General features: G+C 38.9%; 1 protein-coding gene across 4 annotated transcripts in view; it reads right to left on the bottom strand.

Annotated features, from left to right (window-relative positions):
• LOC145978818 (vesicular glutamate transporter 1-like) overlaps positions 1-17864 on the bottom strand; it is a 70606-nt gene extending 52742 nt beyond the window's left edge. The window contains exons 1-3 of one of the 4 annotated variants that reach the window (XM_083111686.1): positions 17730-17864; positions 1497-1584; positions 507-663 (exon numbers count right to left, since the gene is read on the bottom strand). In XM_083111686.1, the coding sequence (XP_082967812.1) occupies positions 507-663; positions 1497-1564 (225 nt within the window). In that variant the 5' untranslated portion in view covers positions 1565-1584; positions 17730-17864. Of the gene's footprint in view, positions 1-506; positions 664-1496; positions 1585-4907; positions 5078-5554; positions 5608-11674; positions 11696-17729 lie in introns of those variants that run through there. The other 3 variants (XM_083111710.1, XM_083111701.1, XM_083111694.1) reach the window with 3 other exon arrangements.
• Between the last annotated feature and the right edge of the window lie 347 nt (positions 17865-18211).

Raw genomic sequence — 18211 nt, 5'->3', positions numbered from 1 at the left:
TGTGATCCATAACAAGCTTTTCAGTTTCTGAGGACAATTTATTGTGTCCATTACTATGCTTGCCTCGCATGTCGTTACCCATTTCTTTATGCAGCGCGATTACGACAGTGGTGAAGTTACTTTCGTAAAATAACTTGCCTCCTTGTTCCCCTGTATTCAACTGACTTACCTCCTTCTTCCCCTGCAGGTGAAATCTTCAAGATTAAATTTCTCAGTGACTAACCTCCCTATTGCTCTGACATTGAGTCCACATAAACTACATCATTCAAGCTACATGAATATGCTGTTAACTCATTTTCGACCATTACTGACTTGCCTCCTTTTTCCCCTGTAGTCTTCACCCAAAAATATATAACATGAGGAGAGATTGCGTGAGCTCCAGATGTAATTTCCTGAGATCACCTACTCCGGGAATCCAACCAGGCTTACTCGATCAGCAAAGTTTAATTAATAAATACGTAATTCTAATTTACGAATAGTAGTAGAAGTTGGATATATTTACTTACATAAACCTCGGTGCCATTCTCCACGATGGTGTAGTTAGTCGTCATGGCAACGATGGCGACGCTCAGGTTCACCCGCAAAGCGTAAACGTTCCAGAACCCAAGGAAGGCCAGGAAAGCCACTACGTATCTGCGTGGAGGCGACCAGCATCCTTTACGCCTGTAACAAACAACGGTTGAACAAATGTTAGATTCTCCCTTACTTTCTCTCCCCCTTGGCTCATCTCTGATGAGAACGGATTTGTGAGCATCACGAAGTGGTTGAAAGGACCCCACGCGTCGACCATGAGCTAAACCACTGCGGCAATTGCTTAAAATTAGATGCAATTATTGAAAGTTACTTAAGCGTTGAAATTAATGTGTGTGTGTGGCAATATTTGTCATGTCTCTACTTTTTTCAAAATGCAGGCTTTGTCCAAAGAAACTTACTTTGAGAAGTAAACGCAAAGGAAATTAGGAAAGAAGTCAAATAAGACCATAACTATCTCTAACTTTCGGTCCCGGGTTCGAATCCTGGGCCTTTACATGGGTATTCCTTGCGAATGTCTCTTCATCAATTTCATCATATCATCACTCATCCTCAACTTCGCGATCAACAAAAATTGGCAGAAAAGCGAAGTAAAATAAACAAACTTAATTAATCAATCAATCTTTGAGCCTCCCGTCGTCGCCTTGTAATCAAGGGGTCCCGGGTTCGATTCCCGGTAGACGCACATAGTGGTTCGGATCCCATTTTAAACTGTAGGTCCAGTCTCGATTAGCCATACTGTGCATAAAGTGGACTTAATACAAAAAATCAATCAATCAATCAATCTTTAACTTCGTGACTATGTTTCACAGGATTTGTTCTGTAACCCTTCCATCTTCAATCAACATATCTTTATTACGAATTTACCTTACGTTATCGAAGTCTTGGTAATGTTAAACCCAGGCGTGTGATGAATTTATTCATAAGATTTTTGAACATTCATAATGGTCAGTTATTTGGTTTACCTTTCTGATTCCGGTCTGTTTGCCAGCGCTACATCCACGCCAACCGCCACGGACCCATTGTGCTTCATCCTAGATTTGAGAGGGATTCCTAGAAGAAAAATAGTATGTAGTCATTGGATGTAATATGCTTACGTTTGACAACTCGCAATGAGATTTATTCCCAGGAAGATTGAGAATTGCATAATAATTATTTCCGCGTCGTTTCGCTACTTGAATGTGTCATTGCTCAATCAGGCTGCTCTAATCTAACAGACCTCGAAACGCAGTGGCTTCAGATTAATCTTCGTGTTTATGTTGCTGCATCTCAAACTAGCTTTTGACATTTTATCCGATGCGCTTTAATATATCTTGGGTTAAGTGTCAATGTAATCAATCGTTTCGTGAACACACGCTAGATTTTATAATAGAGTACATTAATTACGTCTGAGTAATTAATACGGACGATACTGGCGCCACCAATCGGACGGGACACTAACAAATAACACCCATCCACCAGATCGGGATTCTAACCCGGGACCCGTGTGTACGAAGACCTTCACTTGACCCAGTGCTTAAAAGGGACTCCACCGCGCATGACAGCACTCAATAAACTTGTGTACAGGAATCCTATGAAAGCTGTTATTTCCCAAGGTTTTCCTCAACAACGATTTCCGCCTTGAACTTCAGCAAGAAGCAAGGAGCATTGCTACAGAGCATTCCCTGACATTCGCTACGAGACTCGGTGGCAAGCGGCCCGGCATCAGCGCTTGTCTATACCGGTGAACGGGTCCGCGACAGTCTCTTATACCTATATTAAACCTCGTAAAGAAGTTTAGAGTAACAGGATCAGTTCTGAATAAAAGTGGAAAGAAAAATGTGGAAATAAAGTATACAAAGACAATCCGCACACCATCCGTGAAGTAAAAGAGAGTATTGTACGAAAAATCGGGAGAATTACAGTAGACGAACTTGTAGTACGTGTAAATGCCAATTTCCTTCGGAGATGCCAGGAATGTGTAGCAGCAGAGGGACATCATTTTCAACACCTTCTATAGTCAAGGTTAGTACACAATATGAAAACTGTAAATTTAATAGCCGACTCTAGCGACTGACGCTGACCCGTTCACCGGGAAAGACAAGCGCTGATGCCGGGCAGCTTGCTGCCGAGTCTCGTAGAGAAATGTCAGGGCATGCTCTATAGTAACGCCAACTTATATACGCTCGTGAACTCGATTCAATTATTGTGCTTGACACTTAAACACCTCGGAAAAAATAACGTGGTGGGGAACATAACCCTCTTTGGCCCAGTATATCTAAAAATATATACAGCGCGTTCATTTTGGCTCGGGTCCGAGATAGCACCTGACTGTAGACGGCGAGGCATGGTGCAGATGCCCAGCATTTTCATCCCGTAACATCCCGCTTATTCTTACTCGCATATCTTTAGCGTGCAGACAATTATATTTATATTGCATAACGAGTACTAACCTGTGTTGTAAGTAGACCTCGGATTTAAGGTTCTTAACCTATTTTTTTCCTTTGCAGGTAAATAAGAAATAACAAGTCAGTGTTTCATTAAAAAACGCACCAACTGACGAAGTTTTATAGTGCCTAAAATAACCTATTTTGCTTGTTAGAACCTATTTTAAATGTGTGTGTCTAAATTAAACCTTTTATTTAGGTTTTTATAATTTTTTTTTAGGTTTAACAGGATTTTTATATATCTCAGAGCTATTTACTCAATTTGGTAACGAAACAATTCAATAACACACACACACCCTTTCGAAAATCCTGGGCACGCCACTGGCCATCTCAGACCTCTAAACCCCTTTGAGGGCCAAGTTGTACCAAGTGGCTCTTCCTTGGGTGTAACTCACCACACTGTAAGTACATATAACTTCAAAAATTAGTGCAAACGGTACAGGCACCAAATAATGAAAGATAACTCGGTGTTGCAACTAGACACGAGAGTTCAAACAGTCAAAAAGTGCAAGGAGCTTTGAGCTGTTGACCTCACCCAGTGCCTTGAACTAAGTACAACACCGCGCAGGCAGAGAGCGTGCGCAGGGAAGCTCAGATTTGCATTTCGTGGCAACTGGTTTAGAAATACACACATTGCTTACAGTTCTTGAGGACCTCCCCGTTCGCGTAAGGGTCATCGCTGTGGATTTCTAATCAAGGGATCCCTGGTTCGATTCCCGGTAGGAGAACATGTCTGCTTCCGATTAGAATTAAACAAGACATAACAGTTTTGACACTCACCTTCCAACTGTCCGCGACGTGAATTACAGATACCCATTTTAGCACCACAAAAAGAGGAAACAAGCCGCAGAGCTAACTGTACGAATACTGTTAAGCCCCCTCCTGTGCGACAAACAATCAACATGCTCGGTATCTACGAATCCAAACATTGCTGTAATTTGCTATCGTATTCAAGAACTTGCGACATACATTCTCCGAGCTGCACCGTTGAATTAAGAACAAGACTACACGTTGGGAGGCGGTAAGTTTAATAATCAATAGGGAACGGAACTTTATGTGCTAAGAAACTCAGAAATATTTATTTTTTGTGTGTCATAAATGTTGAAAATATGTGATAAAAACAGGACAATATGTGACAAAAATAAAAAAACATTTGGTAACAAAAACAAAATATTACATGCATTTTAAACACCTGAAATGAGTTTCTAAATATTTACCTCTTAGTGAGCTATTTTTTGGAAGAGTTGCAGTGGATCACCATAGTTTATCCCAAATTCTCCATTGTAAATCTGTGACGATTATCTCAAAAAAGCATCTTATATTGTAATCGCTGCACGTCACAAGGAACAAGTCTTGCATATTTGAAGCACGAAATGTCACTTACGCTGAAGTTTTCCAAAGCTTCCTCTACTTCACTTTCCAAAACACGTGCAATTTGGCACAAAGTTTGAAAACCTTCGTTTTCCCCAAAAATTTCCGTACATTTAGACATTGGCACTTGTGCATTAGATCCAGTGGGGGTAATATTTTCCCCCAAATAGGCGAGGCGCCAGAAGTCTGCCAGCGAGCGTGCTCAAAGACAAAACAAACCTAGCACTCTCGATATGAAAGAGGTGCGGAGAATAAACATTATTCCTTCGAGGATTTCGAGGTAGCTGAAGTAAATGAGCGATTTTATGTATTTAAAATGAAAATTCGCAAAATATGTATTTACATACGGAAAACTGGAAAATATGTGTTTTTATGTCAAATAAAATTTGCTGTGTTGACATATAAGGCTATGATCAGAATTTTGGTAAAAATGAGGGTCTCTATCTTATCGCAGAAAAAAACATTTATTTGCCTAAAGTTCCGTTCCCTACTAATCAATATACAAAACCAAATACTGACAATAACATTGCTCTTTACATGTGCACAAGTCAAAACATGAACAGCTGTTGAAAAACTCACCTGCGCTCGCGTCCCGTTACTTCGTGTTCGACCTTGAGACGTCACGTGCTTACTGCTATACTTTCACGGTGCTGACCAAACGTTCGCAAACGTGGAAGTAGAGCAAGATCGTGAGTGAATGCTCGCCGTGCTGTGTCGCTAGATTGGACTGTGCTCTAAGCACGTTTATCAGCAACGTCTTTCTAGTTTTTGTATCAGAAGTTTCGATCACGAACAGTGGATGCGCTAGAATATTTTAATGGTGGCAAAGTACCGGGGGCAGGAGCGGCAAAAAACTTATCTACTAAGATATTCAATAATTGCACCAATATATAGGGACAAATCCGAGGCGAGTACGTTCGTTCATTTTTAAACGACACACAAATATGCTAGGCTACAATAGCCAGAAATAAAGAGCGATTGATATTTTGGCAGCTGGAACATAGAAAAACCGGGCAGTTCGAAAAAGTATCAGAGTCCCAATTGCGTGTGGGAGGGCAGCTGCCCCCTACATTTTGACACTTTTACCTTCACGCTATGTTAAACCTTATCTACCACGTGAAAATAAACTATCCTTGTCCCCACCCTGTTTTGGAACCCAATCGCCGCCAATGTGTGTTCATATATTTGTATTTAGTATTTCGTAAACGAAACATGCCGGCTTTTACCTGAGTTTGCCCGCCTCCTGCCAAAATTTCTGGCGGCGTCAATGGTCCGAAAACTTGGTGCCTTCAATATGGAATGAAACAATTAATAATCTGTTTGGAATGTGATGAGTATCTTTTGGAGTGCAGTCACTTTTACAATATCCATAAATATCACATGAAACTGTATAATTTCCTTTTTCCAAATTAGTGGGCTTTTTTGTTCTTCTTCCTTCCCGCTCCAATCTTGACACGGCACTGGCACACTTGCTTGGAAATCGTGACTTCAAATCCGGATCCAGTTCCTGCAAAAACGGATTCAGATTGGCCACTTCTAGTCTCGCCATGGAAGTTCCCGGGTTTTAGTCCCGGCGATTTGTGGCCAGACACTACATGTTGATTCGTAGGAAGCCTGAAGTTTTTTTCCACCATCGGTGAGTCACTCTTCACTGGCAATATCGACTTATTCCAACACGGCATCTGCTTCTACTCCTTGTACTGTAAATGCAATTCCCTCGCTATCGTCACTCCCTACGTACCAAAGGTCAAGGGAACAAACTAAGTCGGCTTCTAGTGTCAGAAATAAATCAAAGCAAAAATGTTTATATATTATGGAAATTCACCTGTTAATACAGAGCACGGGTGTGGCAATGTTTAAAATTATTTCGTCTCTAAGACTGAGAGGGAGTCGGATTTCTGAGAGCAGCGATACCCCTGACCTTCCCTTACCGTCGACACTGGTCATGAAGACGTTTTCATTTCGGTAATTATGCATTTTGGATTTGGACCCGCGTCTTATTTAGTTTATTTATCACGGTACTTAAATCAGTCCTGAAATCAGAATAAAGGCTGGTTTACATTGGTCGAGTGAGCGGGAGAGTTACTGGAACGAGTTACTGGCCTGTCTGCTCGTGTATTCTATGGCGAGTAGCTGTTTACACACTTTCTACTCGACTCTAACAAAGTGGCTGTAGCTGTTTGGTGCTCTTTTGACAGAATGAACCCTTCGACGTCGTTGGCGATTTAAAAAAGCTCTGAAACGGTTTACACACTTCTTTTTTTTACGAGAAATGAATACTCCCTCTGTCCCATAATTATTGTCCGGTACACTTTTGTTTGTTGTCCCATAATAATTGTACGATATTCAAACTGTGACATTGGTGTATACAGAAGAAGTAAATGAAACACGGGAATGTGTCATACAACGTTATTACTCAAGGATCAGTACAAATTGGCCGATCAAGTATCCAAAAACACCTAAATAAAAAGTTACCATTTTGGCATACCGGACTATAATTATGGGACAGAGGGAGTACAATAATGCACGAGGACATGTCTAGAAAGAAAACTAATGTCCTTGTTCTTCTATTTTCAATTGTTTTTGGTTCTACGTAGTACGTAAATTCTTTATTTTCAATTTTACTTCTCCTACGCCAAATACATCAAGTATCATCTCCTGCACTTATGGCCTCATACGCCCGTAGTTTCTTTTGTTTGGACATTCATATTCACGGTACAGTTCTGCAAAGTTTATGTTGTCGCCTGTCGGACTTGGATCACGGTAGACTTTTATTTAATACAATTACAATTAACAATATGCAAACTCACAACACTCTACGACAGCACAGACTCTGAACTCTCCTCAAAAGGCGTTTACATTGATCGAGTGGTCTGTCGTGTGATGGGGGAGGAAGCTACTCGGTCCAGTCGCTGTCCTCCGTGGACAGCCACTCGACTGTCCTGATACTGCAGTGAGTGCTGGCTCCAGTACTCTTCCCAGTTGTTTACACGAGGAGAGTAGCTCACTTTACTCTATACTCGTTCCAGCTACTCTTCCGTTTACTCGACCAATGTAAACCAGGCTTAAGGCTCCAGGATCGCACGAGAGCTCCCTGTCCTCACGACGGGGCCTTTGGGCAAATAATGTGAGTAGAACCAATAATCAGAAAGTTCAGATGAATTCAAGAGAGCTTCGCAGTCCTAAGCATAATAAAATAAATGATGTAATTTATCAATTGAAAACTAGAAAGTCAAAAGGAACTAAGTCATATTTGTGAAACATCACATTTTGATGCATATATGAGTCATATACCCAAGGCTCGTCAGATTAAAAAGGAGCTTCCTGTCTCCCATAGTATGCTGTACGAATGTCAAATTTGTTTTATGCTCGGATAGGACTATCGGGATTGACCGTACAGTGGAATGTTGACCCGAACGACTGTGTAATTCACCGTAAGCGGAGATCGAACCCGGGACTGTGCTTTACAGTCCCAACGTACTAATGGAGGAAGGAGAAATCTTTAGTAGGAGATTAGTCTGCTACATGGATTACGGCCCGTTTCGCCTTATCCCGTTTCTCCTTATTGCGTTTTCACCCCCCAATACAATTTCGCGTGCTTCATGCGACACTAACTTTCTAAGGCGAAATGGGACATCCCATTTCGCCTTATGCTGTTTCGCCTTACACACAAAAAATTTCCCACCAGGCAATATTATCGACATCAAGGGTCATTATTATTAATGTAATAAAACATCATGCTACATTAATATAACGTGAATTTATCGCGTGTTTTTTGGACTGATACTATGAAACTAACCTAACCTAACCTAACCTTGGTCCGACTGAGAACCGCACGGAGGGAGATTGGCCGAGGTCGGTGCTCCTGGGGATCGTGGTGGGGAGCCAAGGTAGGCAACATCAGAAGCTCTGCGCTCCCATTATGAATTACCGTTCAAGTCGATAATATTCCCAGCTGGGAAATTGTTTGTGTGTAAGGCGAAACAGGATAAGGCAAAATGGGATGTCCCGTTTCGCCATAGAAAGTTCGTGTCATATAAATCATTTGAAATTGTATTGGGGGAGATGAAAACGCAATAAGGCGAAACGGGAGGACACGGCTACATGAATCACATAGATCAGCGGTCCTCAAACTTTTTTCTCATTGTAACCTTTCGTCGTAACTAAGGTTTTCTTCGAATAGTGGGTTTTGGAGATTTTCTTTTGATTTTTTTTTTTTTGCCTGATTAGTGGGGTTATATGTTGGCGTCGTGTGTCTGCAATAGAGCAAAATTGCATTAGGGCTGTATGTGGAAAGATGGTAAACAAATAAACATTAGAGTTTATTGTTTATTATTTTACAATCTTCATGATTAGTTAGAAAAATAAAAATGTGAAATACACGTATGCTAAGAAGAATATAAAAAAACTTTAATTTTCATATATTTTTTCCAAAGGTATTGAAAAATATAAAGAACAAACATAAATTTGTAAAAGAAACTGTCAAGCATAATTTTGCAGTTTTTATTGTAAATCCTCGGAGTTTCTAGTCAGAAGGATGTGCCTGCATAGCCTGACACAGATCCTTAACGTGTGGTTTTGCACTTGAAACTTTGAAGCGGACATTCGGCTCAAAATTTATTCTATTTCGCTACTTGATTTTTAGGTACACCATGGATGAAAAATTGCTCTCACATAAGTATGAAATCGTGTAGGTATTCTGACATTTCTCTTCCTAGCTGATCGCGTACCGCGTTCAAGTCATTCATGTACACCTGGGGGTACACGTACCACAGTTTGAGAACCTGACATAGCCAGAATGTTCAAAAAATGCCACTAGCCCCTTTGGAATTTAGAGTCATAATTATAATTTATGTTCAGTATTGTGTGTGTCCATTTCTTGAATTGCCATCAATATCTATTCGATATTTGTTAACCAAGTGCTACAGTAAAGAAAATTTAAAAGAATTGTAATAGGTAAGAAAAAATATTTTCAAATCAATTGCAGTATATGTTGGGACAAACCGGTAGCCCTGAAATTACTTATGCAGTGAATATTATATCATCCGGACAAATTTGTGTCTCCAGCGGAAAATGAGCAACATGCACTGGTTAATTCACTGTGGTCTCAAATGAGGGAAGAAGGAAACACTATTGTATAGGTAGATAAAGAAGATAAACTTCAATACCTCTTAAACGCGTTATCCTCACACATGCGAGTCTTTTGTCTGACTAATTACTAAGCACCTAACACACAGCATAATACGTCCTTACATTCAAACAGCATATTTCCGGGTATTATTTTGCCTTTACTTACAAATATACGGGGAAAACATCGCGAACAAAATTGGTCGTTGAAGTGCGAGTCAAAATTGATAACATGAATTTATGAAGTCTGGGAAAATCAGATTCTCAATCTGAACCATCATCGGTTTGAAAACTGGAGTTGTTAAAAAAAAATGAAACAGTTTTTCGTTGGAAAACGTCAATGAAGCTGCTCGAAAACAAGCATAGGAATCAAAAGTTTAGTTTAATTTTAAATCGTCGTAAAGGCAAATAGAACTTCAACTATACTTTGCCCTTATTCAAATAAGAGCATCAATAAATTTCTAAATGTTCCATTGGCTCCCTTACTTATATACAATTCAAACACGTATGCATATACAGAGTGGCTACTCTAGGACCATGATAAAATTCAAATATAATTCCCGGTTTTCAAGGCGAATTTTCCAAAAATTGAAGGGTACATGGAAATGTTTTCTTTATTTCAATCTTACGTATTACTATCGCCATTCATCACCCACACACATAGGCTACACACACAAATATATTAACAATATAAAGAGACTGTGTGATTCCAATGTATCCAAAAATTCTAATTCCATTCAATTAAACGGTACATATTTAAAATATTTAATTTAGGTTGCGGGGTTTACATTTGTATACTCAGGCTCGAAATGCACCTGCAAACTCAAGTCACAAATGTTGTGGGATATACTAATCTATTCGAAAAATTGTTAATTGTATGATACAGTAAACCCTCCTTAACACAAACTCGCTTAAGACTAAGACTCGGTTAACATGAACAAAATGTTGGTCCCGGCAGGGAAGTATTACTATATCTTATAGAAAGTTTTATCAGTTAACGCGAATTTCGGTTACCACGAATTACGAAGTGTTTTTTAGTCCGTTGTGTCATTAGATCTCATTTAACACGAACTTTCAAAGCTTTCATTTTTTTTTCTGTTGTTCCTCTGTCGTTCCTCTGCTAGGTATGTAAGAAATTGCTCAACAATCTCTATCATCTTGTCAATAATCAACGTATACAGTATTTTAACCAACAGATTCAGATCACAATGTGTTCAAATGTGTTTTTTTATTCTTTAAAACATAGCCAGTACGAGTAACATAAAGATTTAAACTTGGGTGCAATTGCTCGACAATCGCCATCATTGCGTCAACAATAGCTTATACGTATTTAACCAACAAATTCAGCTGTGTGTTCATATGTGTTTTTCGATTCTTTAAAACGCAGAAGACTGAAACCCCAAGTAGGAGTGTGCTTGGTACAGTAAAAGCTATGGCCACATCCTGAGAATCTGTGTCATCACAACACATACTGAACTGTTTTTCACCAGAAAATGGTCTGTGAGTACTTTTTTTAAAAAGTTAATTACCATAGTACTGTAGCAGTGTCTTCTATGATGACATACATAATACGTATTGTAAATGGTTAATGTGTAGAAAGAACTGTATTGCAACAATAAAATTTGAGTCCCCTGTTAGCACGTTTTTTTTTAACCCGAACTCTTGATTTTTCGGTCCCTTGGGATTCGTGTTAACGAGGATTTACTGTAATTTCAAACTCAAATTTAACTTATCAACTTTAAGATATCTTATCTTGCAATAATCTTCTGTCTGTCAGATAGATTGTTCTGCAAAGGACTCTAACAAAGTAAACGGATTCAGAGAATTCTATTCAATTTTCCACGAAGGTTTCTTTTCTTTCATTTGATAAAAATAAAAGCTAAACTGTGAAAAACGTGCCTCAGCGCATTTATAAATATGTATAAATTCAATGGGATTTGGATTAATAAAAGTTGCAATTTTCACGTTTACGGAGAAAAATCCACGCAGAATGCACGCATAACTCCGGAATTCAAGGAATTCCCGGTGAGTGGCCACCCTGATATAAAACGATTGTTTTCTACTTTCACTTCACAATTTTGTCCATAAGAAGGTGAGACCTATACAGTCTCAGATTGGAAGAAGTAGTGCCACTGACTTCCAATAGACCTAATTTGGGAATAGGGTTGGAATAATACGAACAAGTTTGACATACATGACAAGCAAAAAAAATGTATTACCATAAATTGAATAATATTCTCACAAAAGCAGAAAATAGAGTTGTCCTCTGTGCATCGCACCATGCAATTTCCTTCTTCTTGTTTGCATGCTACATTCGCGGAAACACTCCTGGCTCGTCGAAGCACTGGAAGGAACAGTTTTCCACACTGTGAGCACAGAATAACAAAGACGCATCATGAAATTACTTGGTAGTTAGGTGATTTTCCATTTAACTTTAAGCTCGGTGGCAAAGCGATAACTTTTGATCTAATTCATACGATTTGTTGTTTATTTTGTTTCAAAACATTATCACTTGCGAGGAAAGGTTGTAGTTCAAAATGTGACACCCTATTTTCCTTGCGCCAGAGCCAGCACCAATGCAATGGATTTAAGGAGAGTTACGAGACAAGTCAGTCATATTTACAGTTTTTGCGTGTGTAAATTCATATTCGGATATTGTCTCGGTGTTCATGTGTATGGTAGAGAGAGCGTGCATGTATATCTGTCTATACACTACTTTAATCCCATAGTACGTAAGATCCCGTCCTTAACCTTAATTCACAAAGCTTGTTTTCAAAGCCTGTATCATTAAAAAATAGCAATGATTGCTATTGCAAAGCATAAAGGTCCTGGTTTCTGACGTCAACGGTTTACAGGTGCATCCACAATACGTTACGTTGAGTGCTCAGCTTCTGGTTGACATTTGATGAGAAATAAAAGAAAATATAGTGACGATTCATAAAACCACTCAAATTATTTTTAGAACAACTTATACATTGACCACTTGGTAAGTAACTACTTAACCTTGCTTAATGTTTGTTTCTCTTTCTTTTCTTTGGTATTATTATGTCTAATTATATGTTATTTAATTTCGCAATAAACTTTAGCAACTATAGCACCGTCTGCAGACTCGATCAACCTACTAAAGCACTTAGTGCTAAGGCACTAACACACACTGAGGGGGTGGAATATAGGGGGGATCCCAGTAATGCAGTAGCTTCCTCCTTGCTTCCTTAATATTCTGCACACTGGGCGTTACAACTGTCGGTCTTCCTAGTAATATGCCATTTCTGTTAGGAATTCCTTTTAAAATTCCTCGTAAAACTATAACACTAAACAGTAGATAATATTCAACTTGCGTCCAGCTCCCTTGCTAGGTCTCGCTTCACTTATAACACCCTTAAGCCTTGTTTCCATGATATGAAAAACTCAATATGCTGACCAAGGCAGAAATTTATTTTATTATAAAATATAAACTAAACGTAACGTTTTAACCTTCTAGCAAGGTCTTCTTCAGACCTTCTTCAGTACTTGGTGCAGAGTCTGAAGAAGACCTTGCTAGAAGGTTGAAACGTTACGTTTAGTTTATGTTTTATAATAAAATAAATTTCTACCTTGGTCAGCATATTGAGTTTTTCTCGCTTCACTGTAGTTACTAGAACGTAGAATCTTTACGGGATAACTACGAAAAACTATCACAACAGTACACTTTCATATTGTTATCTTAGCACTATTACCTACAGTGCAACATAAACCAGATATGTGTATTCGAATACAAGCTTCTTAGATCAGCTTCGCGCAGACATTCCCTCGTCAATATCTCTGAATATCTCTAGCTCACGAAAAAAGAAATCATGAATCGGTTACAAGGCGTAGAAAGCCAGTTTCTTACGCACATGTAAAAAACTAATTATCTTTTGTAAATTATTAACATAAACACTAATTACATTACATTTTAAACTTTAATTTTCTTACATATTTCAGCACAAAATCGTTATTTTCTGAATATTGTTTATACAGCCACCTCACGCCCTCACCATCAATAACAGATTTTTAAAAATAAAACCGCTCTTTCACATATTTTTATTTAAAAAATGATAAACATGTTGATCTGGTGCATAACGTAACGATTAACGACAATTTATTTAGTTTTATTTCAAGGTTTTAGTTGTGTCGCCCCTGTCAACACATGCTTTTTCAAGCACAAAACTGTTCAATCTGTATTATATTAACCTATGTTGCAATCTTTTCTTTAAAAATGTGTTATTGTTAATGTTACAATTGTTTAACTTAAATCAGGAAAAAATGTTGAAACTATGGAAATATAAAACAACTATGTAGTAACCTTGGTAAATTGTAAACAAAATTATGATATAAAAGAGCTAGACTTTTGTAAGCCTAGGGGACATTCTCCTGGTTGCCGAAAGGCTGATGGTTCAGGGGACGTTGGGTAATATCTTGCTTCAATCTTCGGATTGGCTGGTGTACTTGTACTCCATTTGGCAGATATTCCACAAACCAAACTCTGAATAAGGCGTTCTACTGCATCATCAAAAAGACCAGGGTTATAAACTTCGGTAAAACTAATAGGTTTAGGCCTACAAGTTGTATCGGGTGAATTGTCTGTTTGAAAAGTGTTTTGTATATCATCGGAAGTACGAGTATAAATAAATCTTCGAGTAAAAGATCTTAATGATCTTTCATTTCAAACCTACGTAGGTGATAAGAAAAAATAAATCCTGCACCACAGAAGCCTTTGAGAAGTCCGATAAAAGGGTTATAACCAGACTAACATTGCACTTTCCACGGTGTATGTACTACGTGGAAGTGAGGCTGACGTTTGGATGTCTTTAGAAAGAGTCACTACCTTACCTCTTCTCTCCTCCCCTCTCTCTCTCTCTCTCTCTCTCTCTCTCTCTTTCTGTCTTTAGCCCTCCTATTTCTCTACCGCAGTGGTTCCCAAATGTGCTCCTCGATTGATTGATTGATTGATTTGCTTTATTTTACATCGCTTCTTCTGCCCGACCCTGTGGCCGAGTGGTTAGCACATCGCGCTGCGACGCCAAGGGTCCCGGGTTCGAATCCCGGTCGGGCTTGGTTGTTTGTGAATGTCCATTCATCAATTTCATCATTTCATCACTCATCCCCATCTTCGCAAATTAGCCAAGAGGCACAAAACGCGAAGTAAAATAAACTAAATCAATCAATCAATCAATCAACATCGCTTCTTCTGCCACTTTTGGCTAATTTGCGAGGATGGGGATGAGTGATGATATGATGAAATTGATGAATGGACACTCACAAACATCCATGGCCACACTAGGATCCCTGGCGTCATAGCGCGATGTGCTAACCCCTCCGTCACGGGGGTCGGCTGTGCTCTGTGACTGGGGTCTGGTAGGGGAATCCCCTCTCCCTGATTAATTCGCACCTTGGTTATGAGTAAGTTCGGAAGTTGATGACCCAAACATTTTCTTTAATTACACATTGAATAACATTAAAATTATTGAAAAAATGACCTAAAAATTTCAAAAAATATCCAAAAAATCATTTTTGCTCTTTAAATGAAAGCTTGATTTTTTTCATAAATTACAACAGACTACATCAATAATTGAATAAAATCTGTTGTTTGGTGTTTTAAACTACCGAAGAAAACGGAAAATAGCATTTAAGTGATAAACCTCAAGGTTTTTCTGTATAAGTCATTCACCCCCTTTCAGAGTGAGCCTTCGAAGATACAGTACTCGGTCAGCATCTGAAAATACAGTTGTGTTTCGTCTGCATCAGATCATATTTTTTTTTAATATTGTGGTTAATTTCACTTTAAAAAACACAGAGCAATAATAGTGGCCAGCAAGGGAATCTCACAGTAGGCTTCCTTTGTATTTTAAGTTTGCTGGAGGAAAAGTAAATTTACCACAATTAACTATTTAATCCATTGCTAAAGATCTTAGTTAAAATAATGTTGCGCTTTTGCTTGACCATATTTACGATTAACGACGTACTTGGTAAAATACACCGTGTTAGGGAATTTAAATATGTAAGTTCTGTTAGCAAATGTATTTAAAATTCACTGAAGAACAGGGAAGAAGCAAAAAGAAACTTATAAAATGCAACAAAAACAGCAAAACAATACTGAAAAATTACCTAAAAACCAAAATAGGCGAAGAATGCAAAGAAATGCAAAATGAAAACAGTGTTTTCTGGTTCTAACTGAAGTGAAACGAACTACTACTATCAGGTTTAGCACTGTTTACAAAGCCCAGAAAATAAAAACATGATTCTTTATCAACTTCCGAACCTTATTTCCCAGTGGTCGCGTCGTCGCCTGTAATCAAGGGGTCCCGAGTTTGATACCTGGTGGAGGCATATGGCACAGTGGTTCGGATTCCACTTTAAACTATATGTCCGGTCCCGATTAGCCTTACTGTGCATAAAGTGGACTCAAAACACCAAATCAAGTGAGTGTTCAGTTTCCTTCCACAGTTGGTAATTGTTACACCAAACCTTTACTTTCGATATTATATAATTCGAGCTTGACAGCTATAAAGTGCCTACGGCCTTGAATAGAAGCCACATGAGCACTCTTTACATACCTAAAAGAATTTCTTCCGTAAAAACAAGAGTTTCACTTTTTAATATTTCCTCTCCAAAGGAATAAACGGAAATCGCGAAAAATGTTCCACTACTTTGAGTAACGGAAGGCCAGTCACAGATCCTGAATAAGCGATTACCCGAATATGAACTTTTATTTCCATCTTGTTCTTATTGGACTTAGAGTGTAATGGGCGCGTCAGCTATTTGGCTGCGCACACCCCTTACAAGGCACGTGCGACTGACGAGTAGATTATTGCCATATCCCTTTATTATTATTATTATAATATTATTATTATTATTATTATTAAAAAAACAACTTGTTACAGGGCCTGCAAACCAGCAATTTATACATAAAGATAGCAAAGAAACTCGCTCCTTGCATCAACCGCACGAAGTGTGCCAAAGGTAGTTCTGGTTGGTTGAAAGTTCACTACATTCAAATGTATCTATTTCGTTCAAATTTAAGTCTGAATCAATAGTCCAGGGAAGTTACAGAGATTTTAGCTGAAAATCTCTCCACTTACCGCCAACGCTTGAAGTGCAAATTGCTAGCTGGGGGAGCTCCTATGGTTTAACTTGGTGACATTGAGACAGTTAGGTGAATGCTTTGTGAAAATGTTGCTAGCTGGAGGAGCTCATCCTCCTTCACATCGAGCACTACCTACCGCATATAAAGCGTACGTAACGTAAGAAAAGTGAGTTTTTCATTCACCATCTTGAAATTTGTTGTTATGCAATGCCGAGAAGTCCTGATAGTACTCCGAGATTTTAACGCCTAAACAAATTTCATCTCACGAGTATGATAGTCACAACATTGGTGTCTGGTCTTTGACCGCAGCCCCCCCTCCTCCTCCTCTTCTTTCTCATAAATCAAGAGTTTTCAGTCCTCCTAGACCTGTTACTTAGCCAGTTTCGTGCTCCTAGTATATATATATATATATATATATATATATATATATATATATATATATATAATATATATATATATATATATACATATATATACTACTTGTATAGTTTCAAGACCACTTTATTCACATACAGGCAAATTGGAAATGTGCCTACAATTGAGAGTGGAACGCGAACCAGTAATGCCGCCACCGGGAATTAAGCCCGGGATCCCTTGATTACGCTTCGACAAGGTTAGCCATTGTCCTATCGAGAAAGTCCTGAACGTGTCGTAGTTCATTGATTGATTTAGTTTATTTTTACTTCGCTTTTCTGCCACTTTTAGTTAATTGCGAAGCTGAGGATGATACGGATGAAGGGACGAACAGTAACGAACACACATGGATGACACAACTCCCACAGAGGATTTTACTGGCTGCAGGTCCAGGCGCCAAAACCTCGTTAGCCTTCCAGAGTGTACTACGTGGAAGCGAGGTTGACATTTGGGTGTCCTGAGAAAGGATCACGTGTGTTGGAACAGCAAGTTTCTCAGGATTAATCTCGATTAACGATGGGCGATTAGTTTAAAACACTATCATGTTCTACACTTAACCACAAATAAAAACATCTTAGAATGAAAACAATACTGCATTTTCACATTCTTCGATACTGTATTTGTATGGAAACACCTCGCATTGTGCACACGTAGGCTATTATATCTGGATTTATTCTTACCCAAGTCTGAATTGGCGCTATATTTTGCAGCACCATATGGAACGATCAATCTATAAATGGAATTTCTGAACGTACCTGTGTCACCAGAGAAACCACCGCCGTCGTTATGCAGACAGCTGAAAAAAATACTCCTTGCACTCTAGCAGTGTTCGTTCAGATATCACAATTGCTCCGCAATAAAAAAGCTAACAGCTGAGCCACGTGAGGGCGAACAATTGACTTGCAGGAGCAGGTTTCACTCCTTGGGAGGGAACGTTTTTTTTTAAATTTCTTTCTGCGCAATCACCTCGCGCTTTCTCCTTTCTCGCTAGCTGTTCTCCGTGGCCTTTGCAGTCCGAGTACGAAGACATACATTGGAAGCAGGGGTGGCGTCCTCAGGTTGTGTAACTTAGGTTATGGCATGGTTTATCTAGCCAAACACTCACTGGCGCGCACATGATTTTATTATTTTTATACTGAATTCTGCATAGCTGTGTTCAGTGACGCAGGAACGTTTTTCATTTGGGGTACAAAATTCAACCTCAATACACACACATATACTAGGTGCATGGGTACTT

The sequence above is a fragment of the Lepisma saccharinum genome, chromosome 1 (assembly GCF_977018435.1).
Source record: "Lepisma saccharinum chromosome 1, izLepSacc3.1, whole genome shotgun sequence".
In the NCBI taxonomy this organism is placed as follows: domain Eukaryota; kingdom Metazoa; phylum Arthropoda; class Insecta; order Zygentoma; family Lepismatidae; genus Lepisma; species Lepisma saccharinum.
This window is presented reverse-complemented; position numbering and strand designations above follow the sequence as displayed.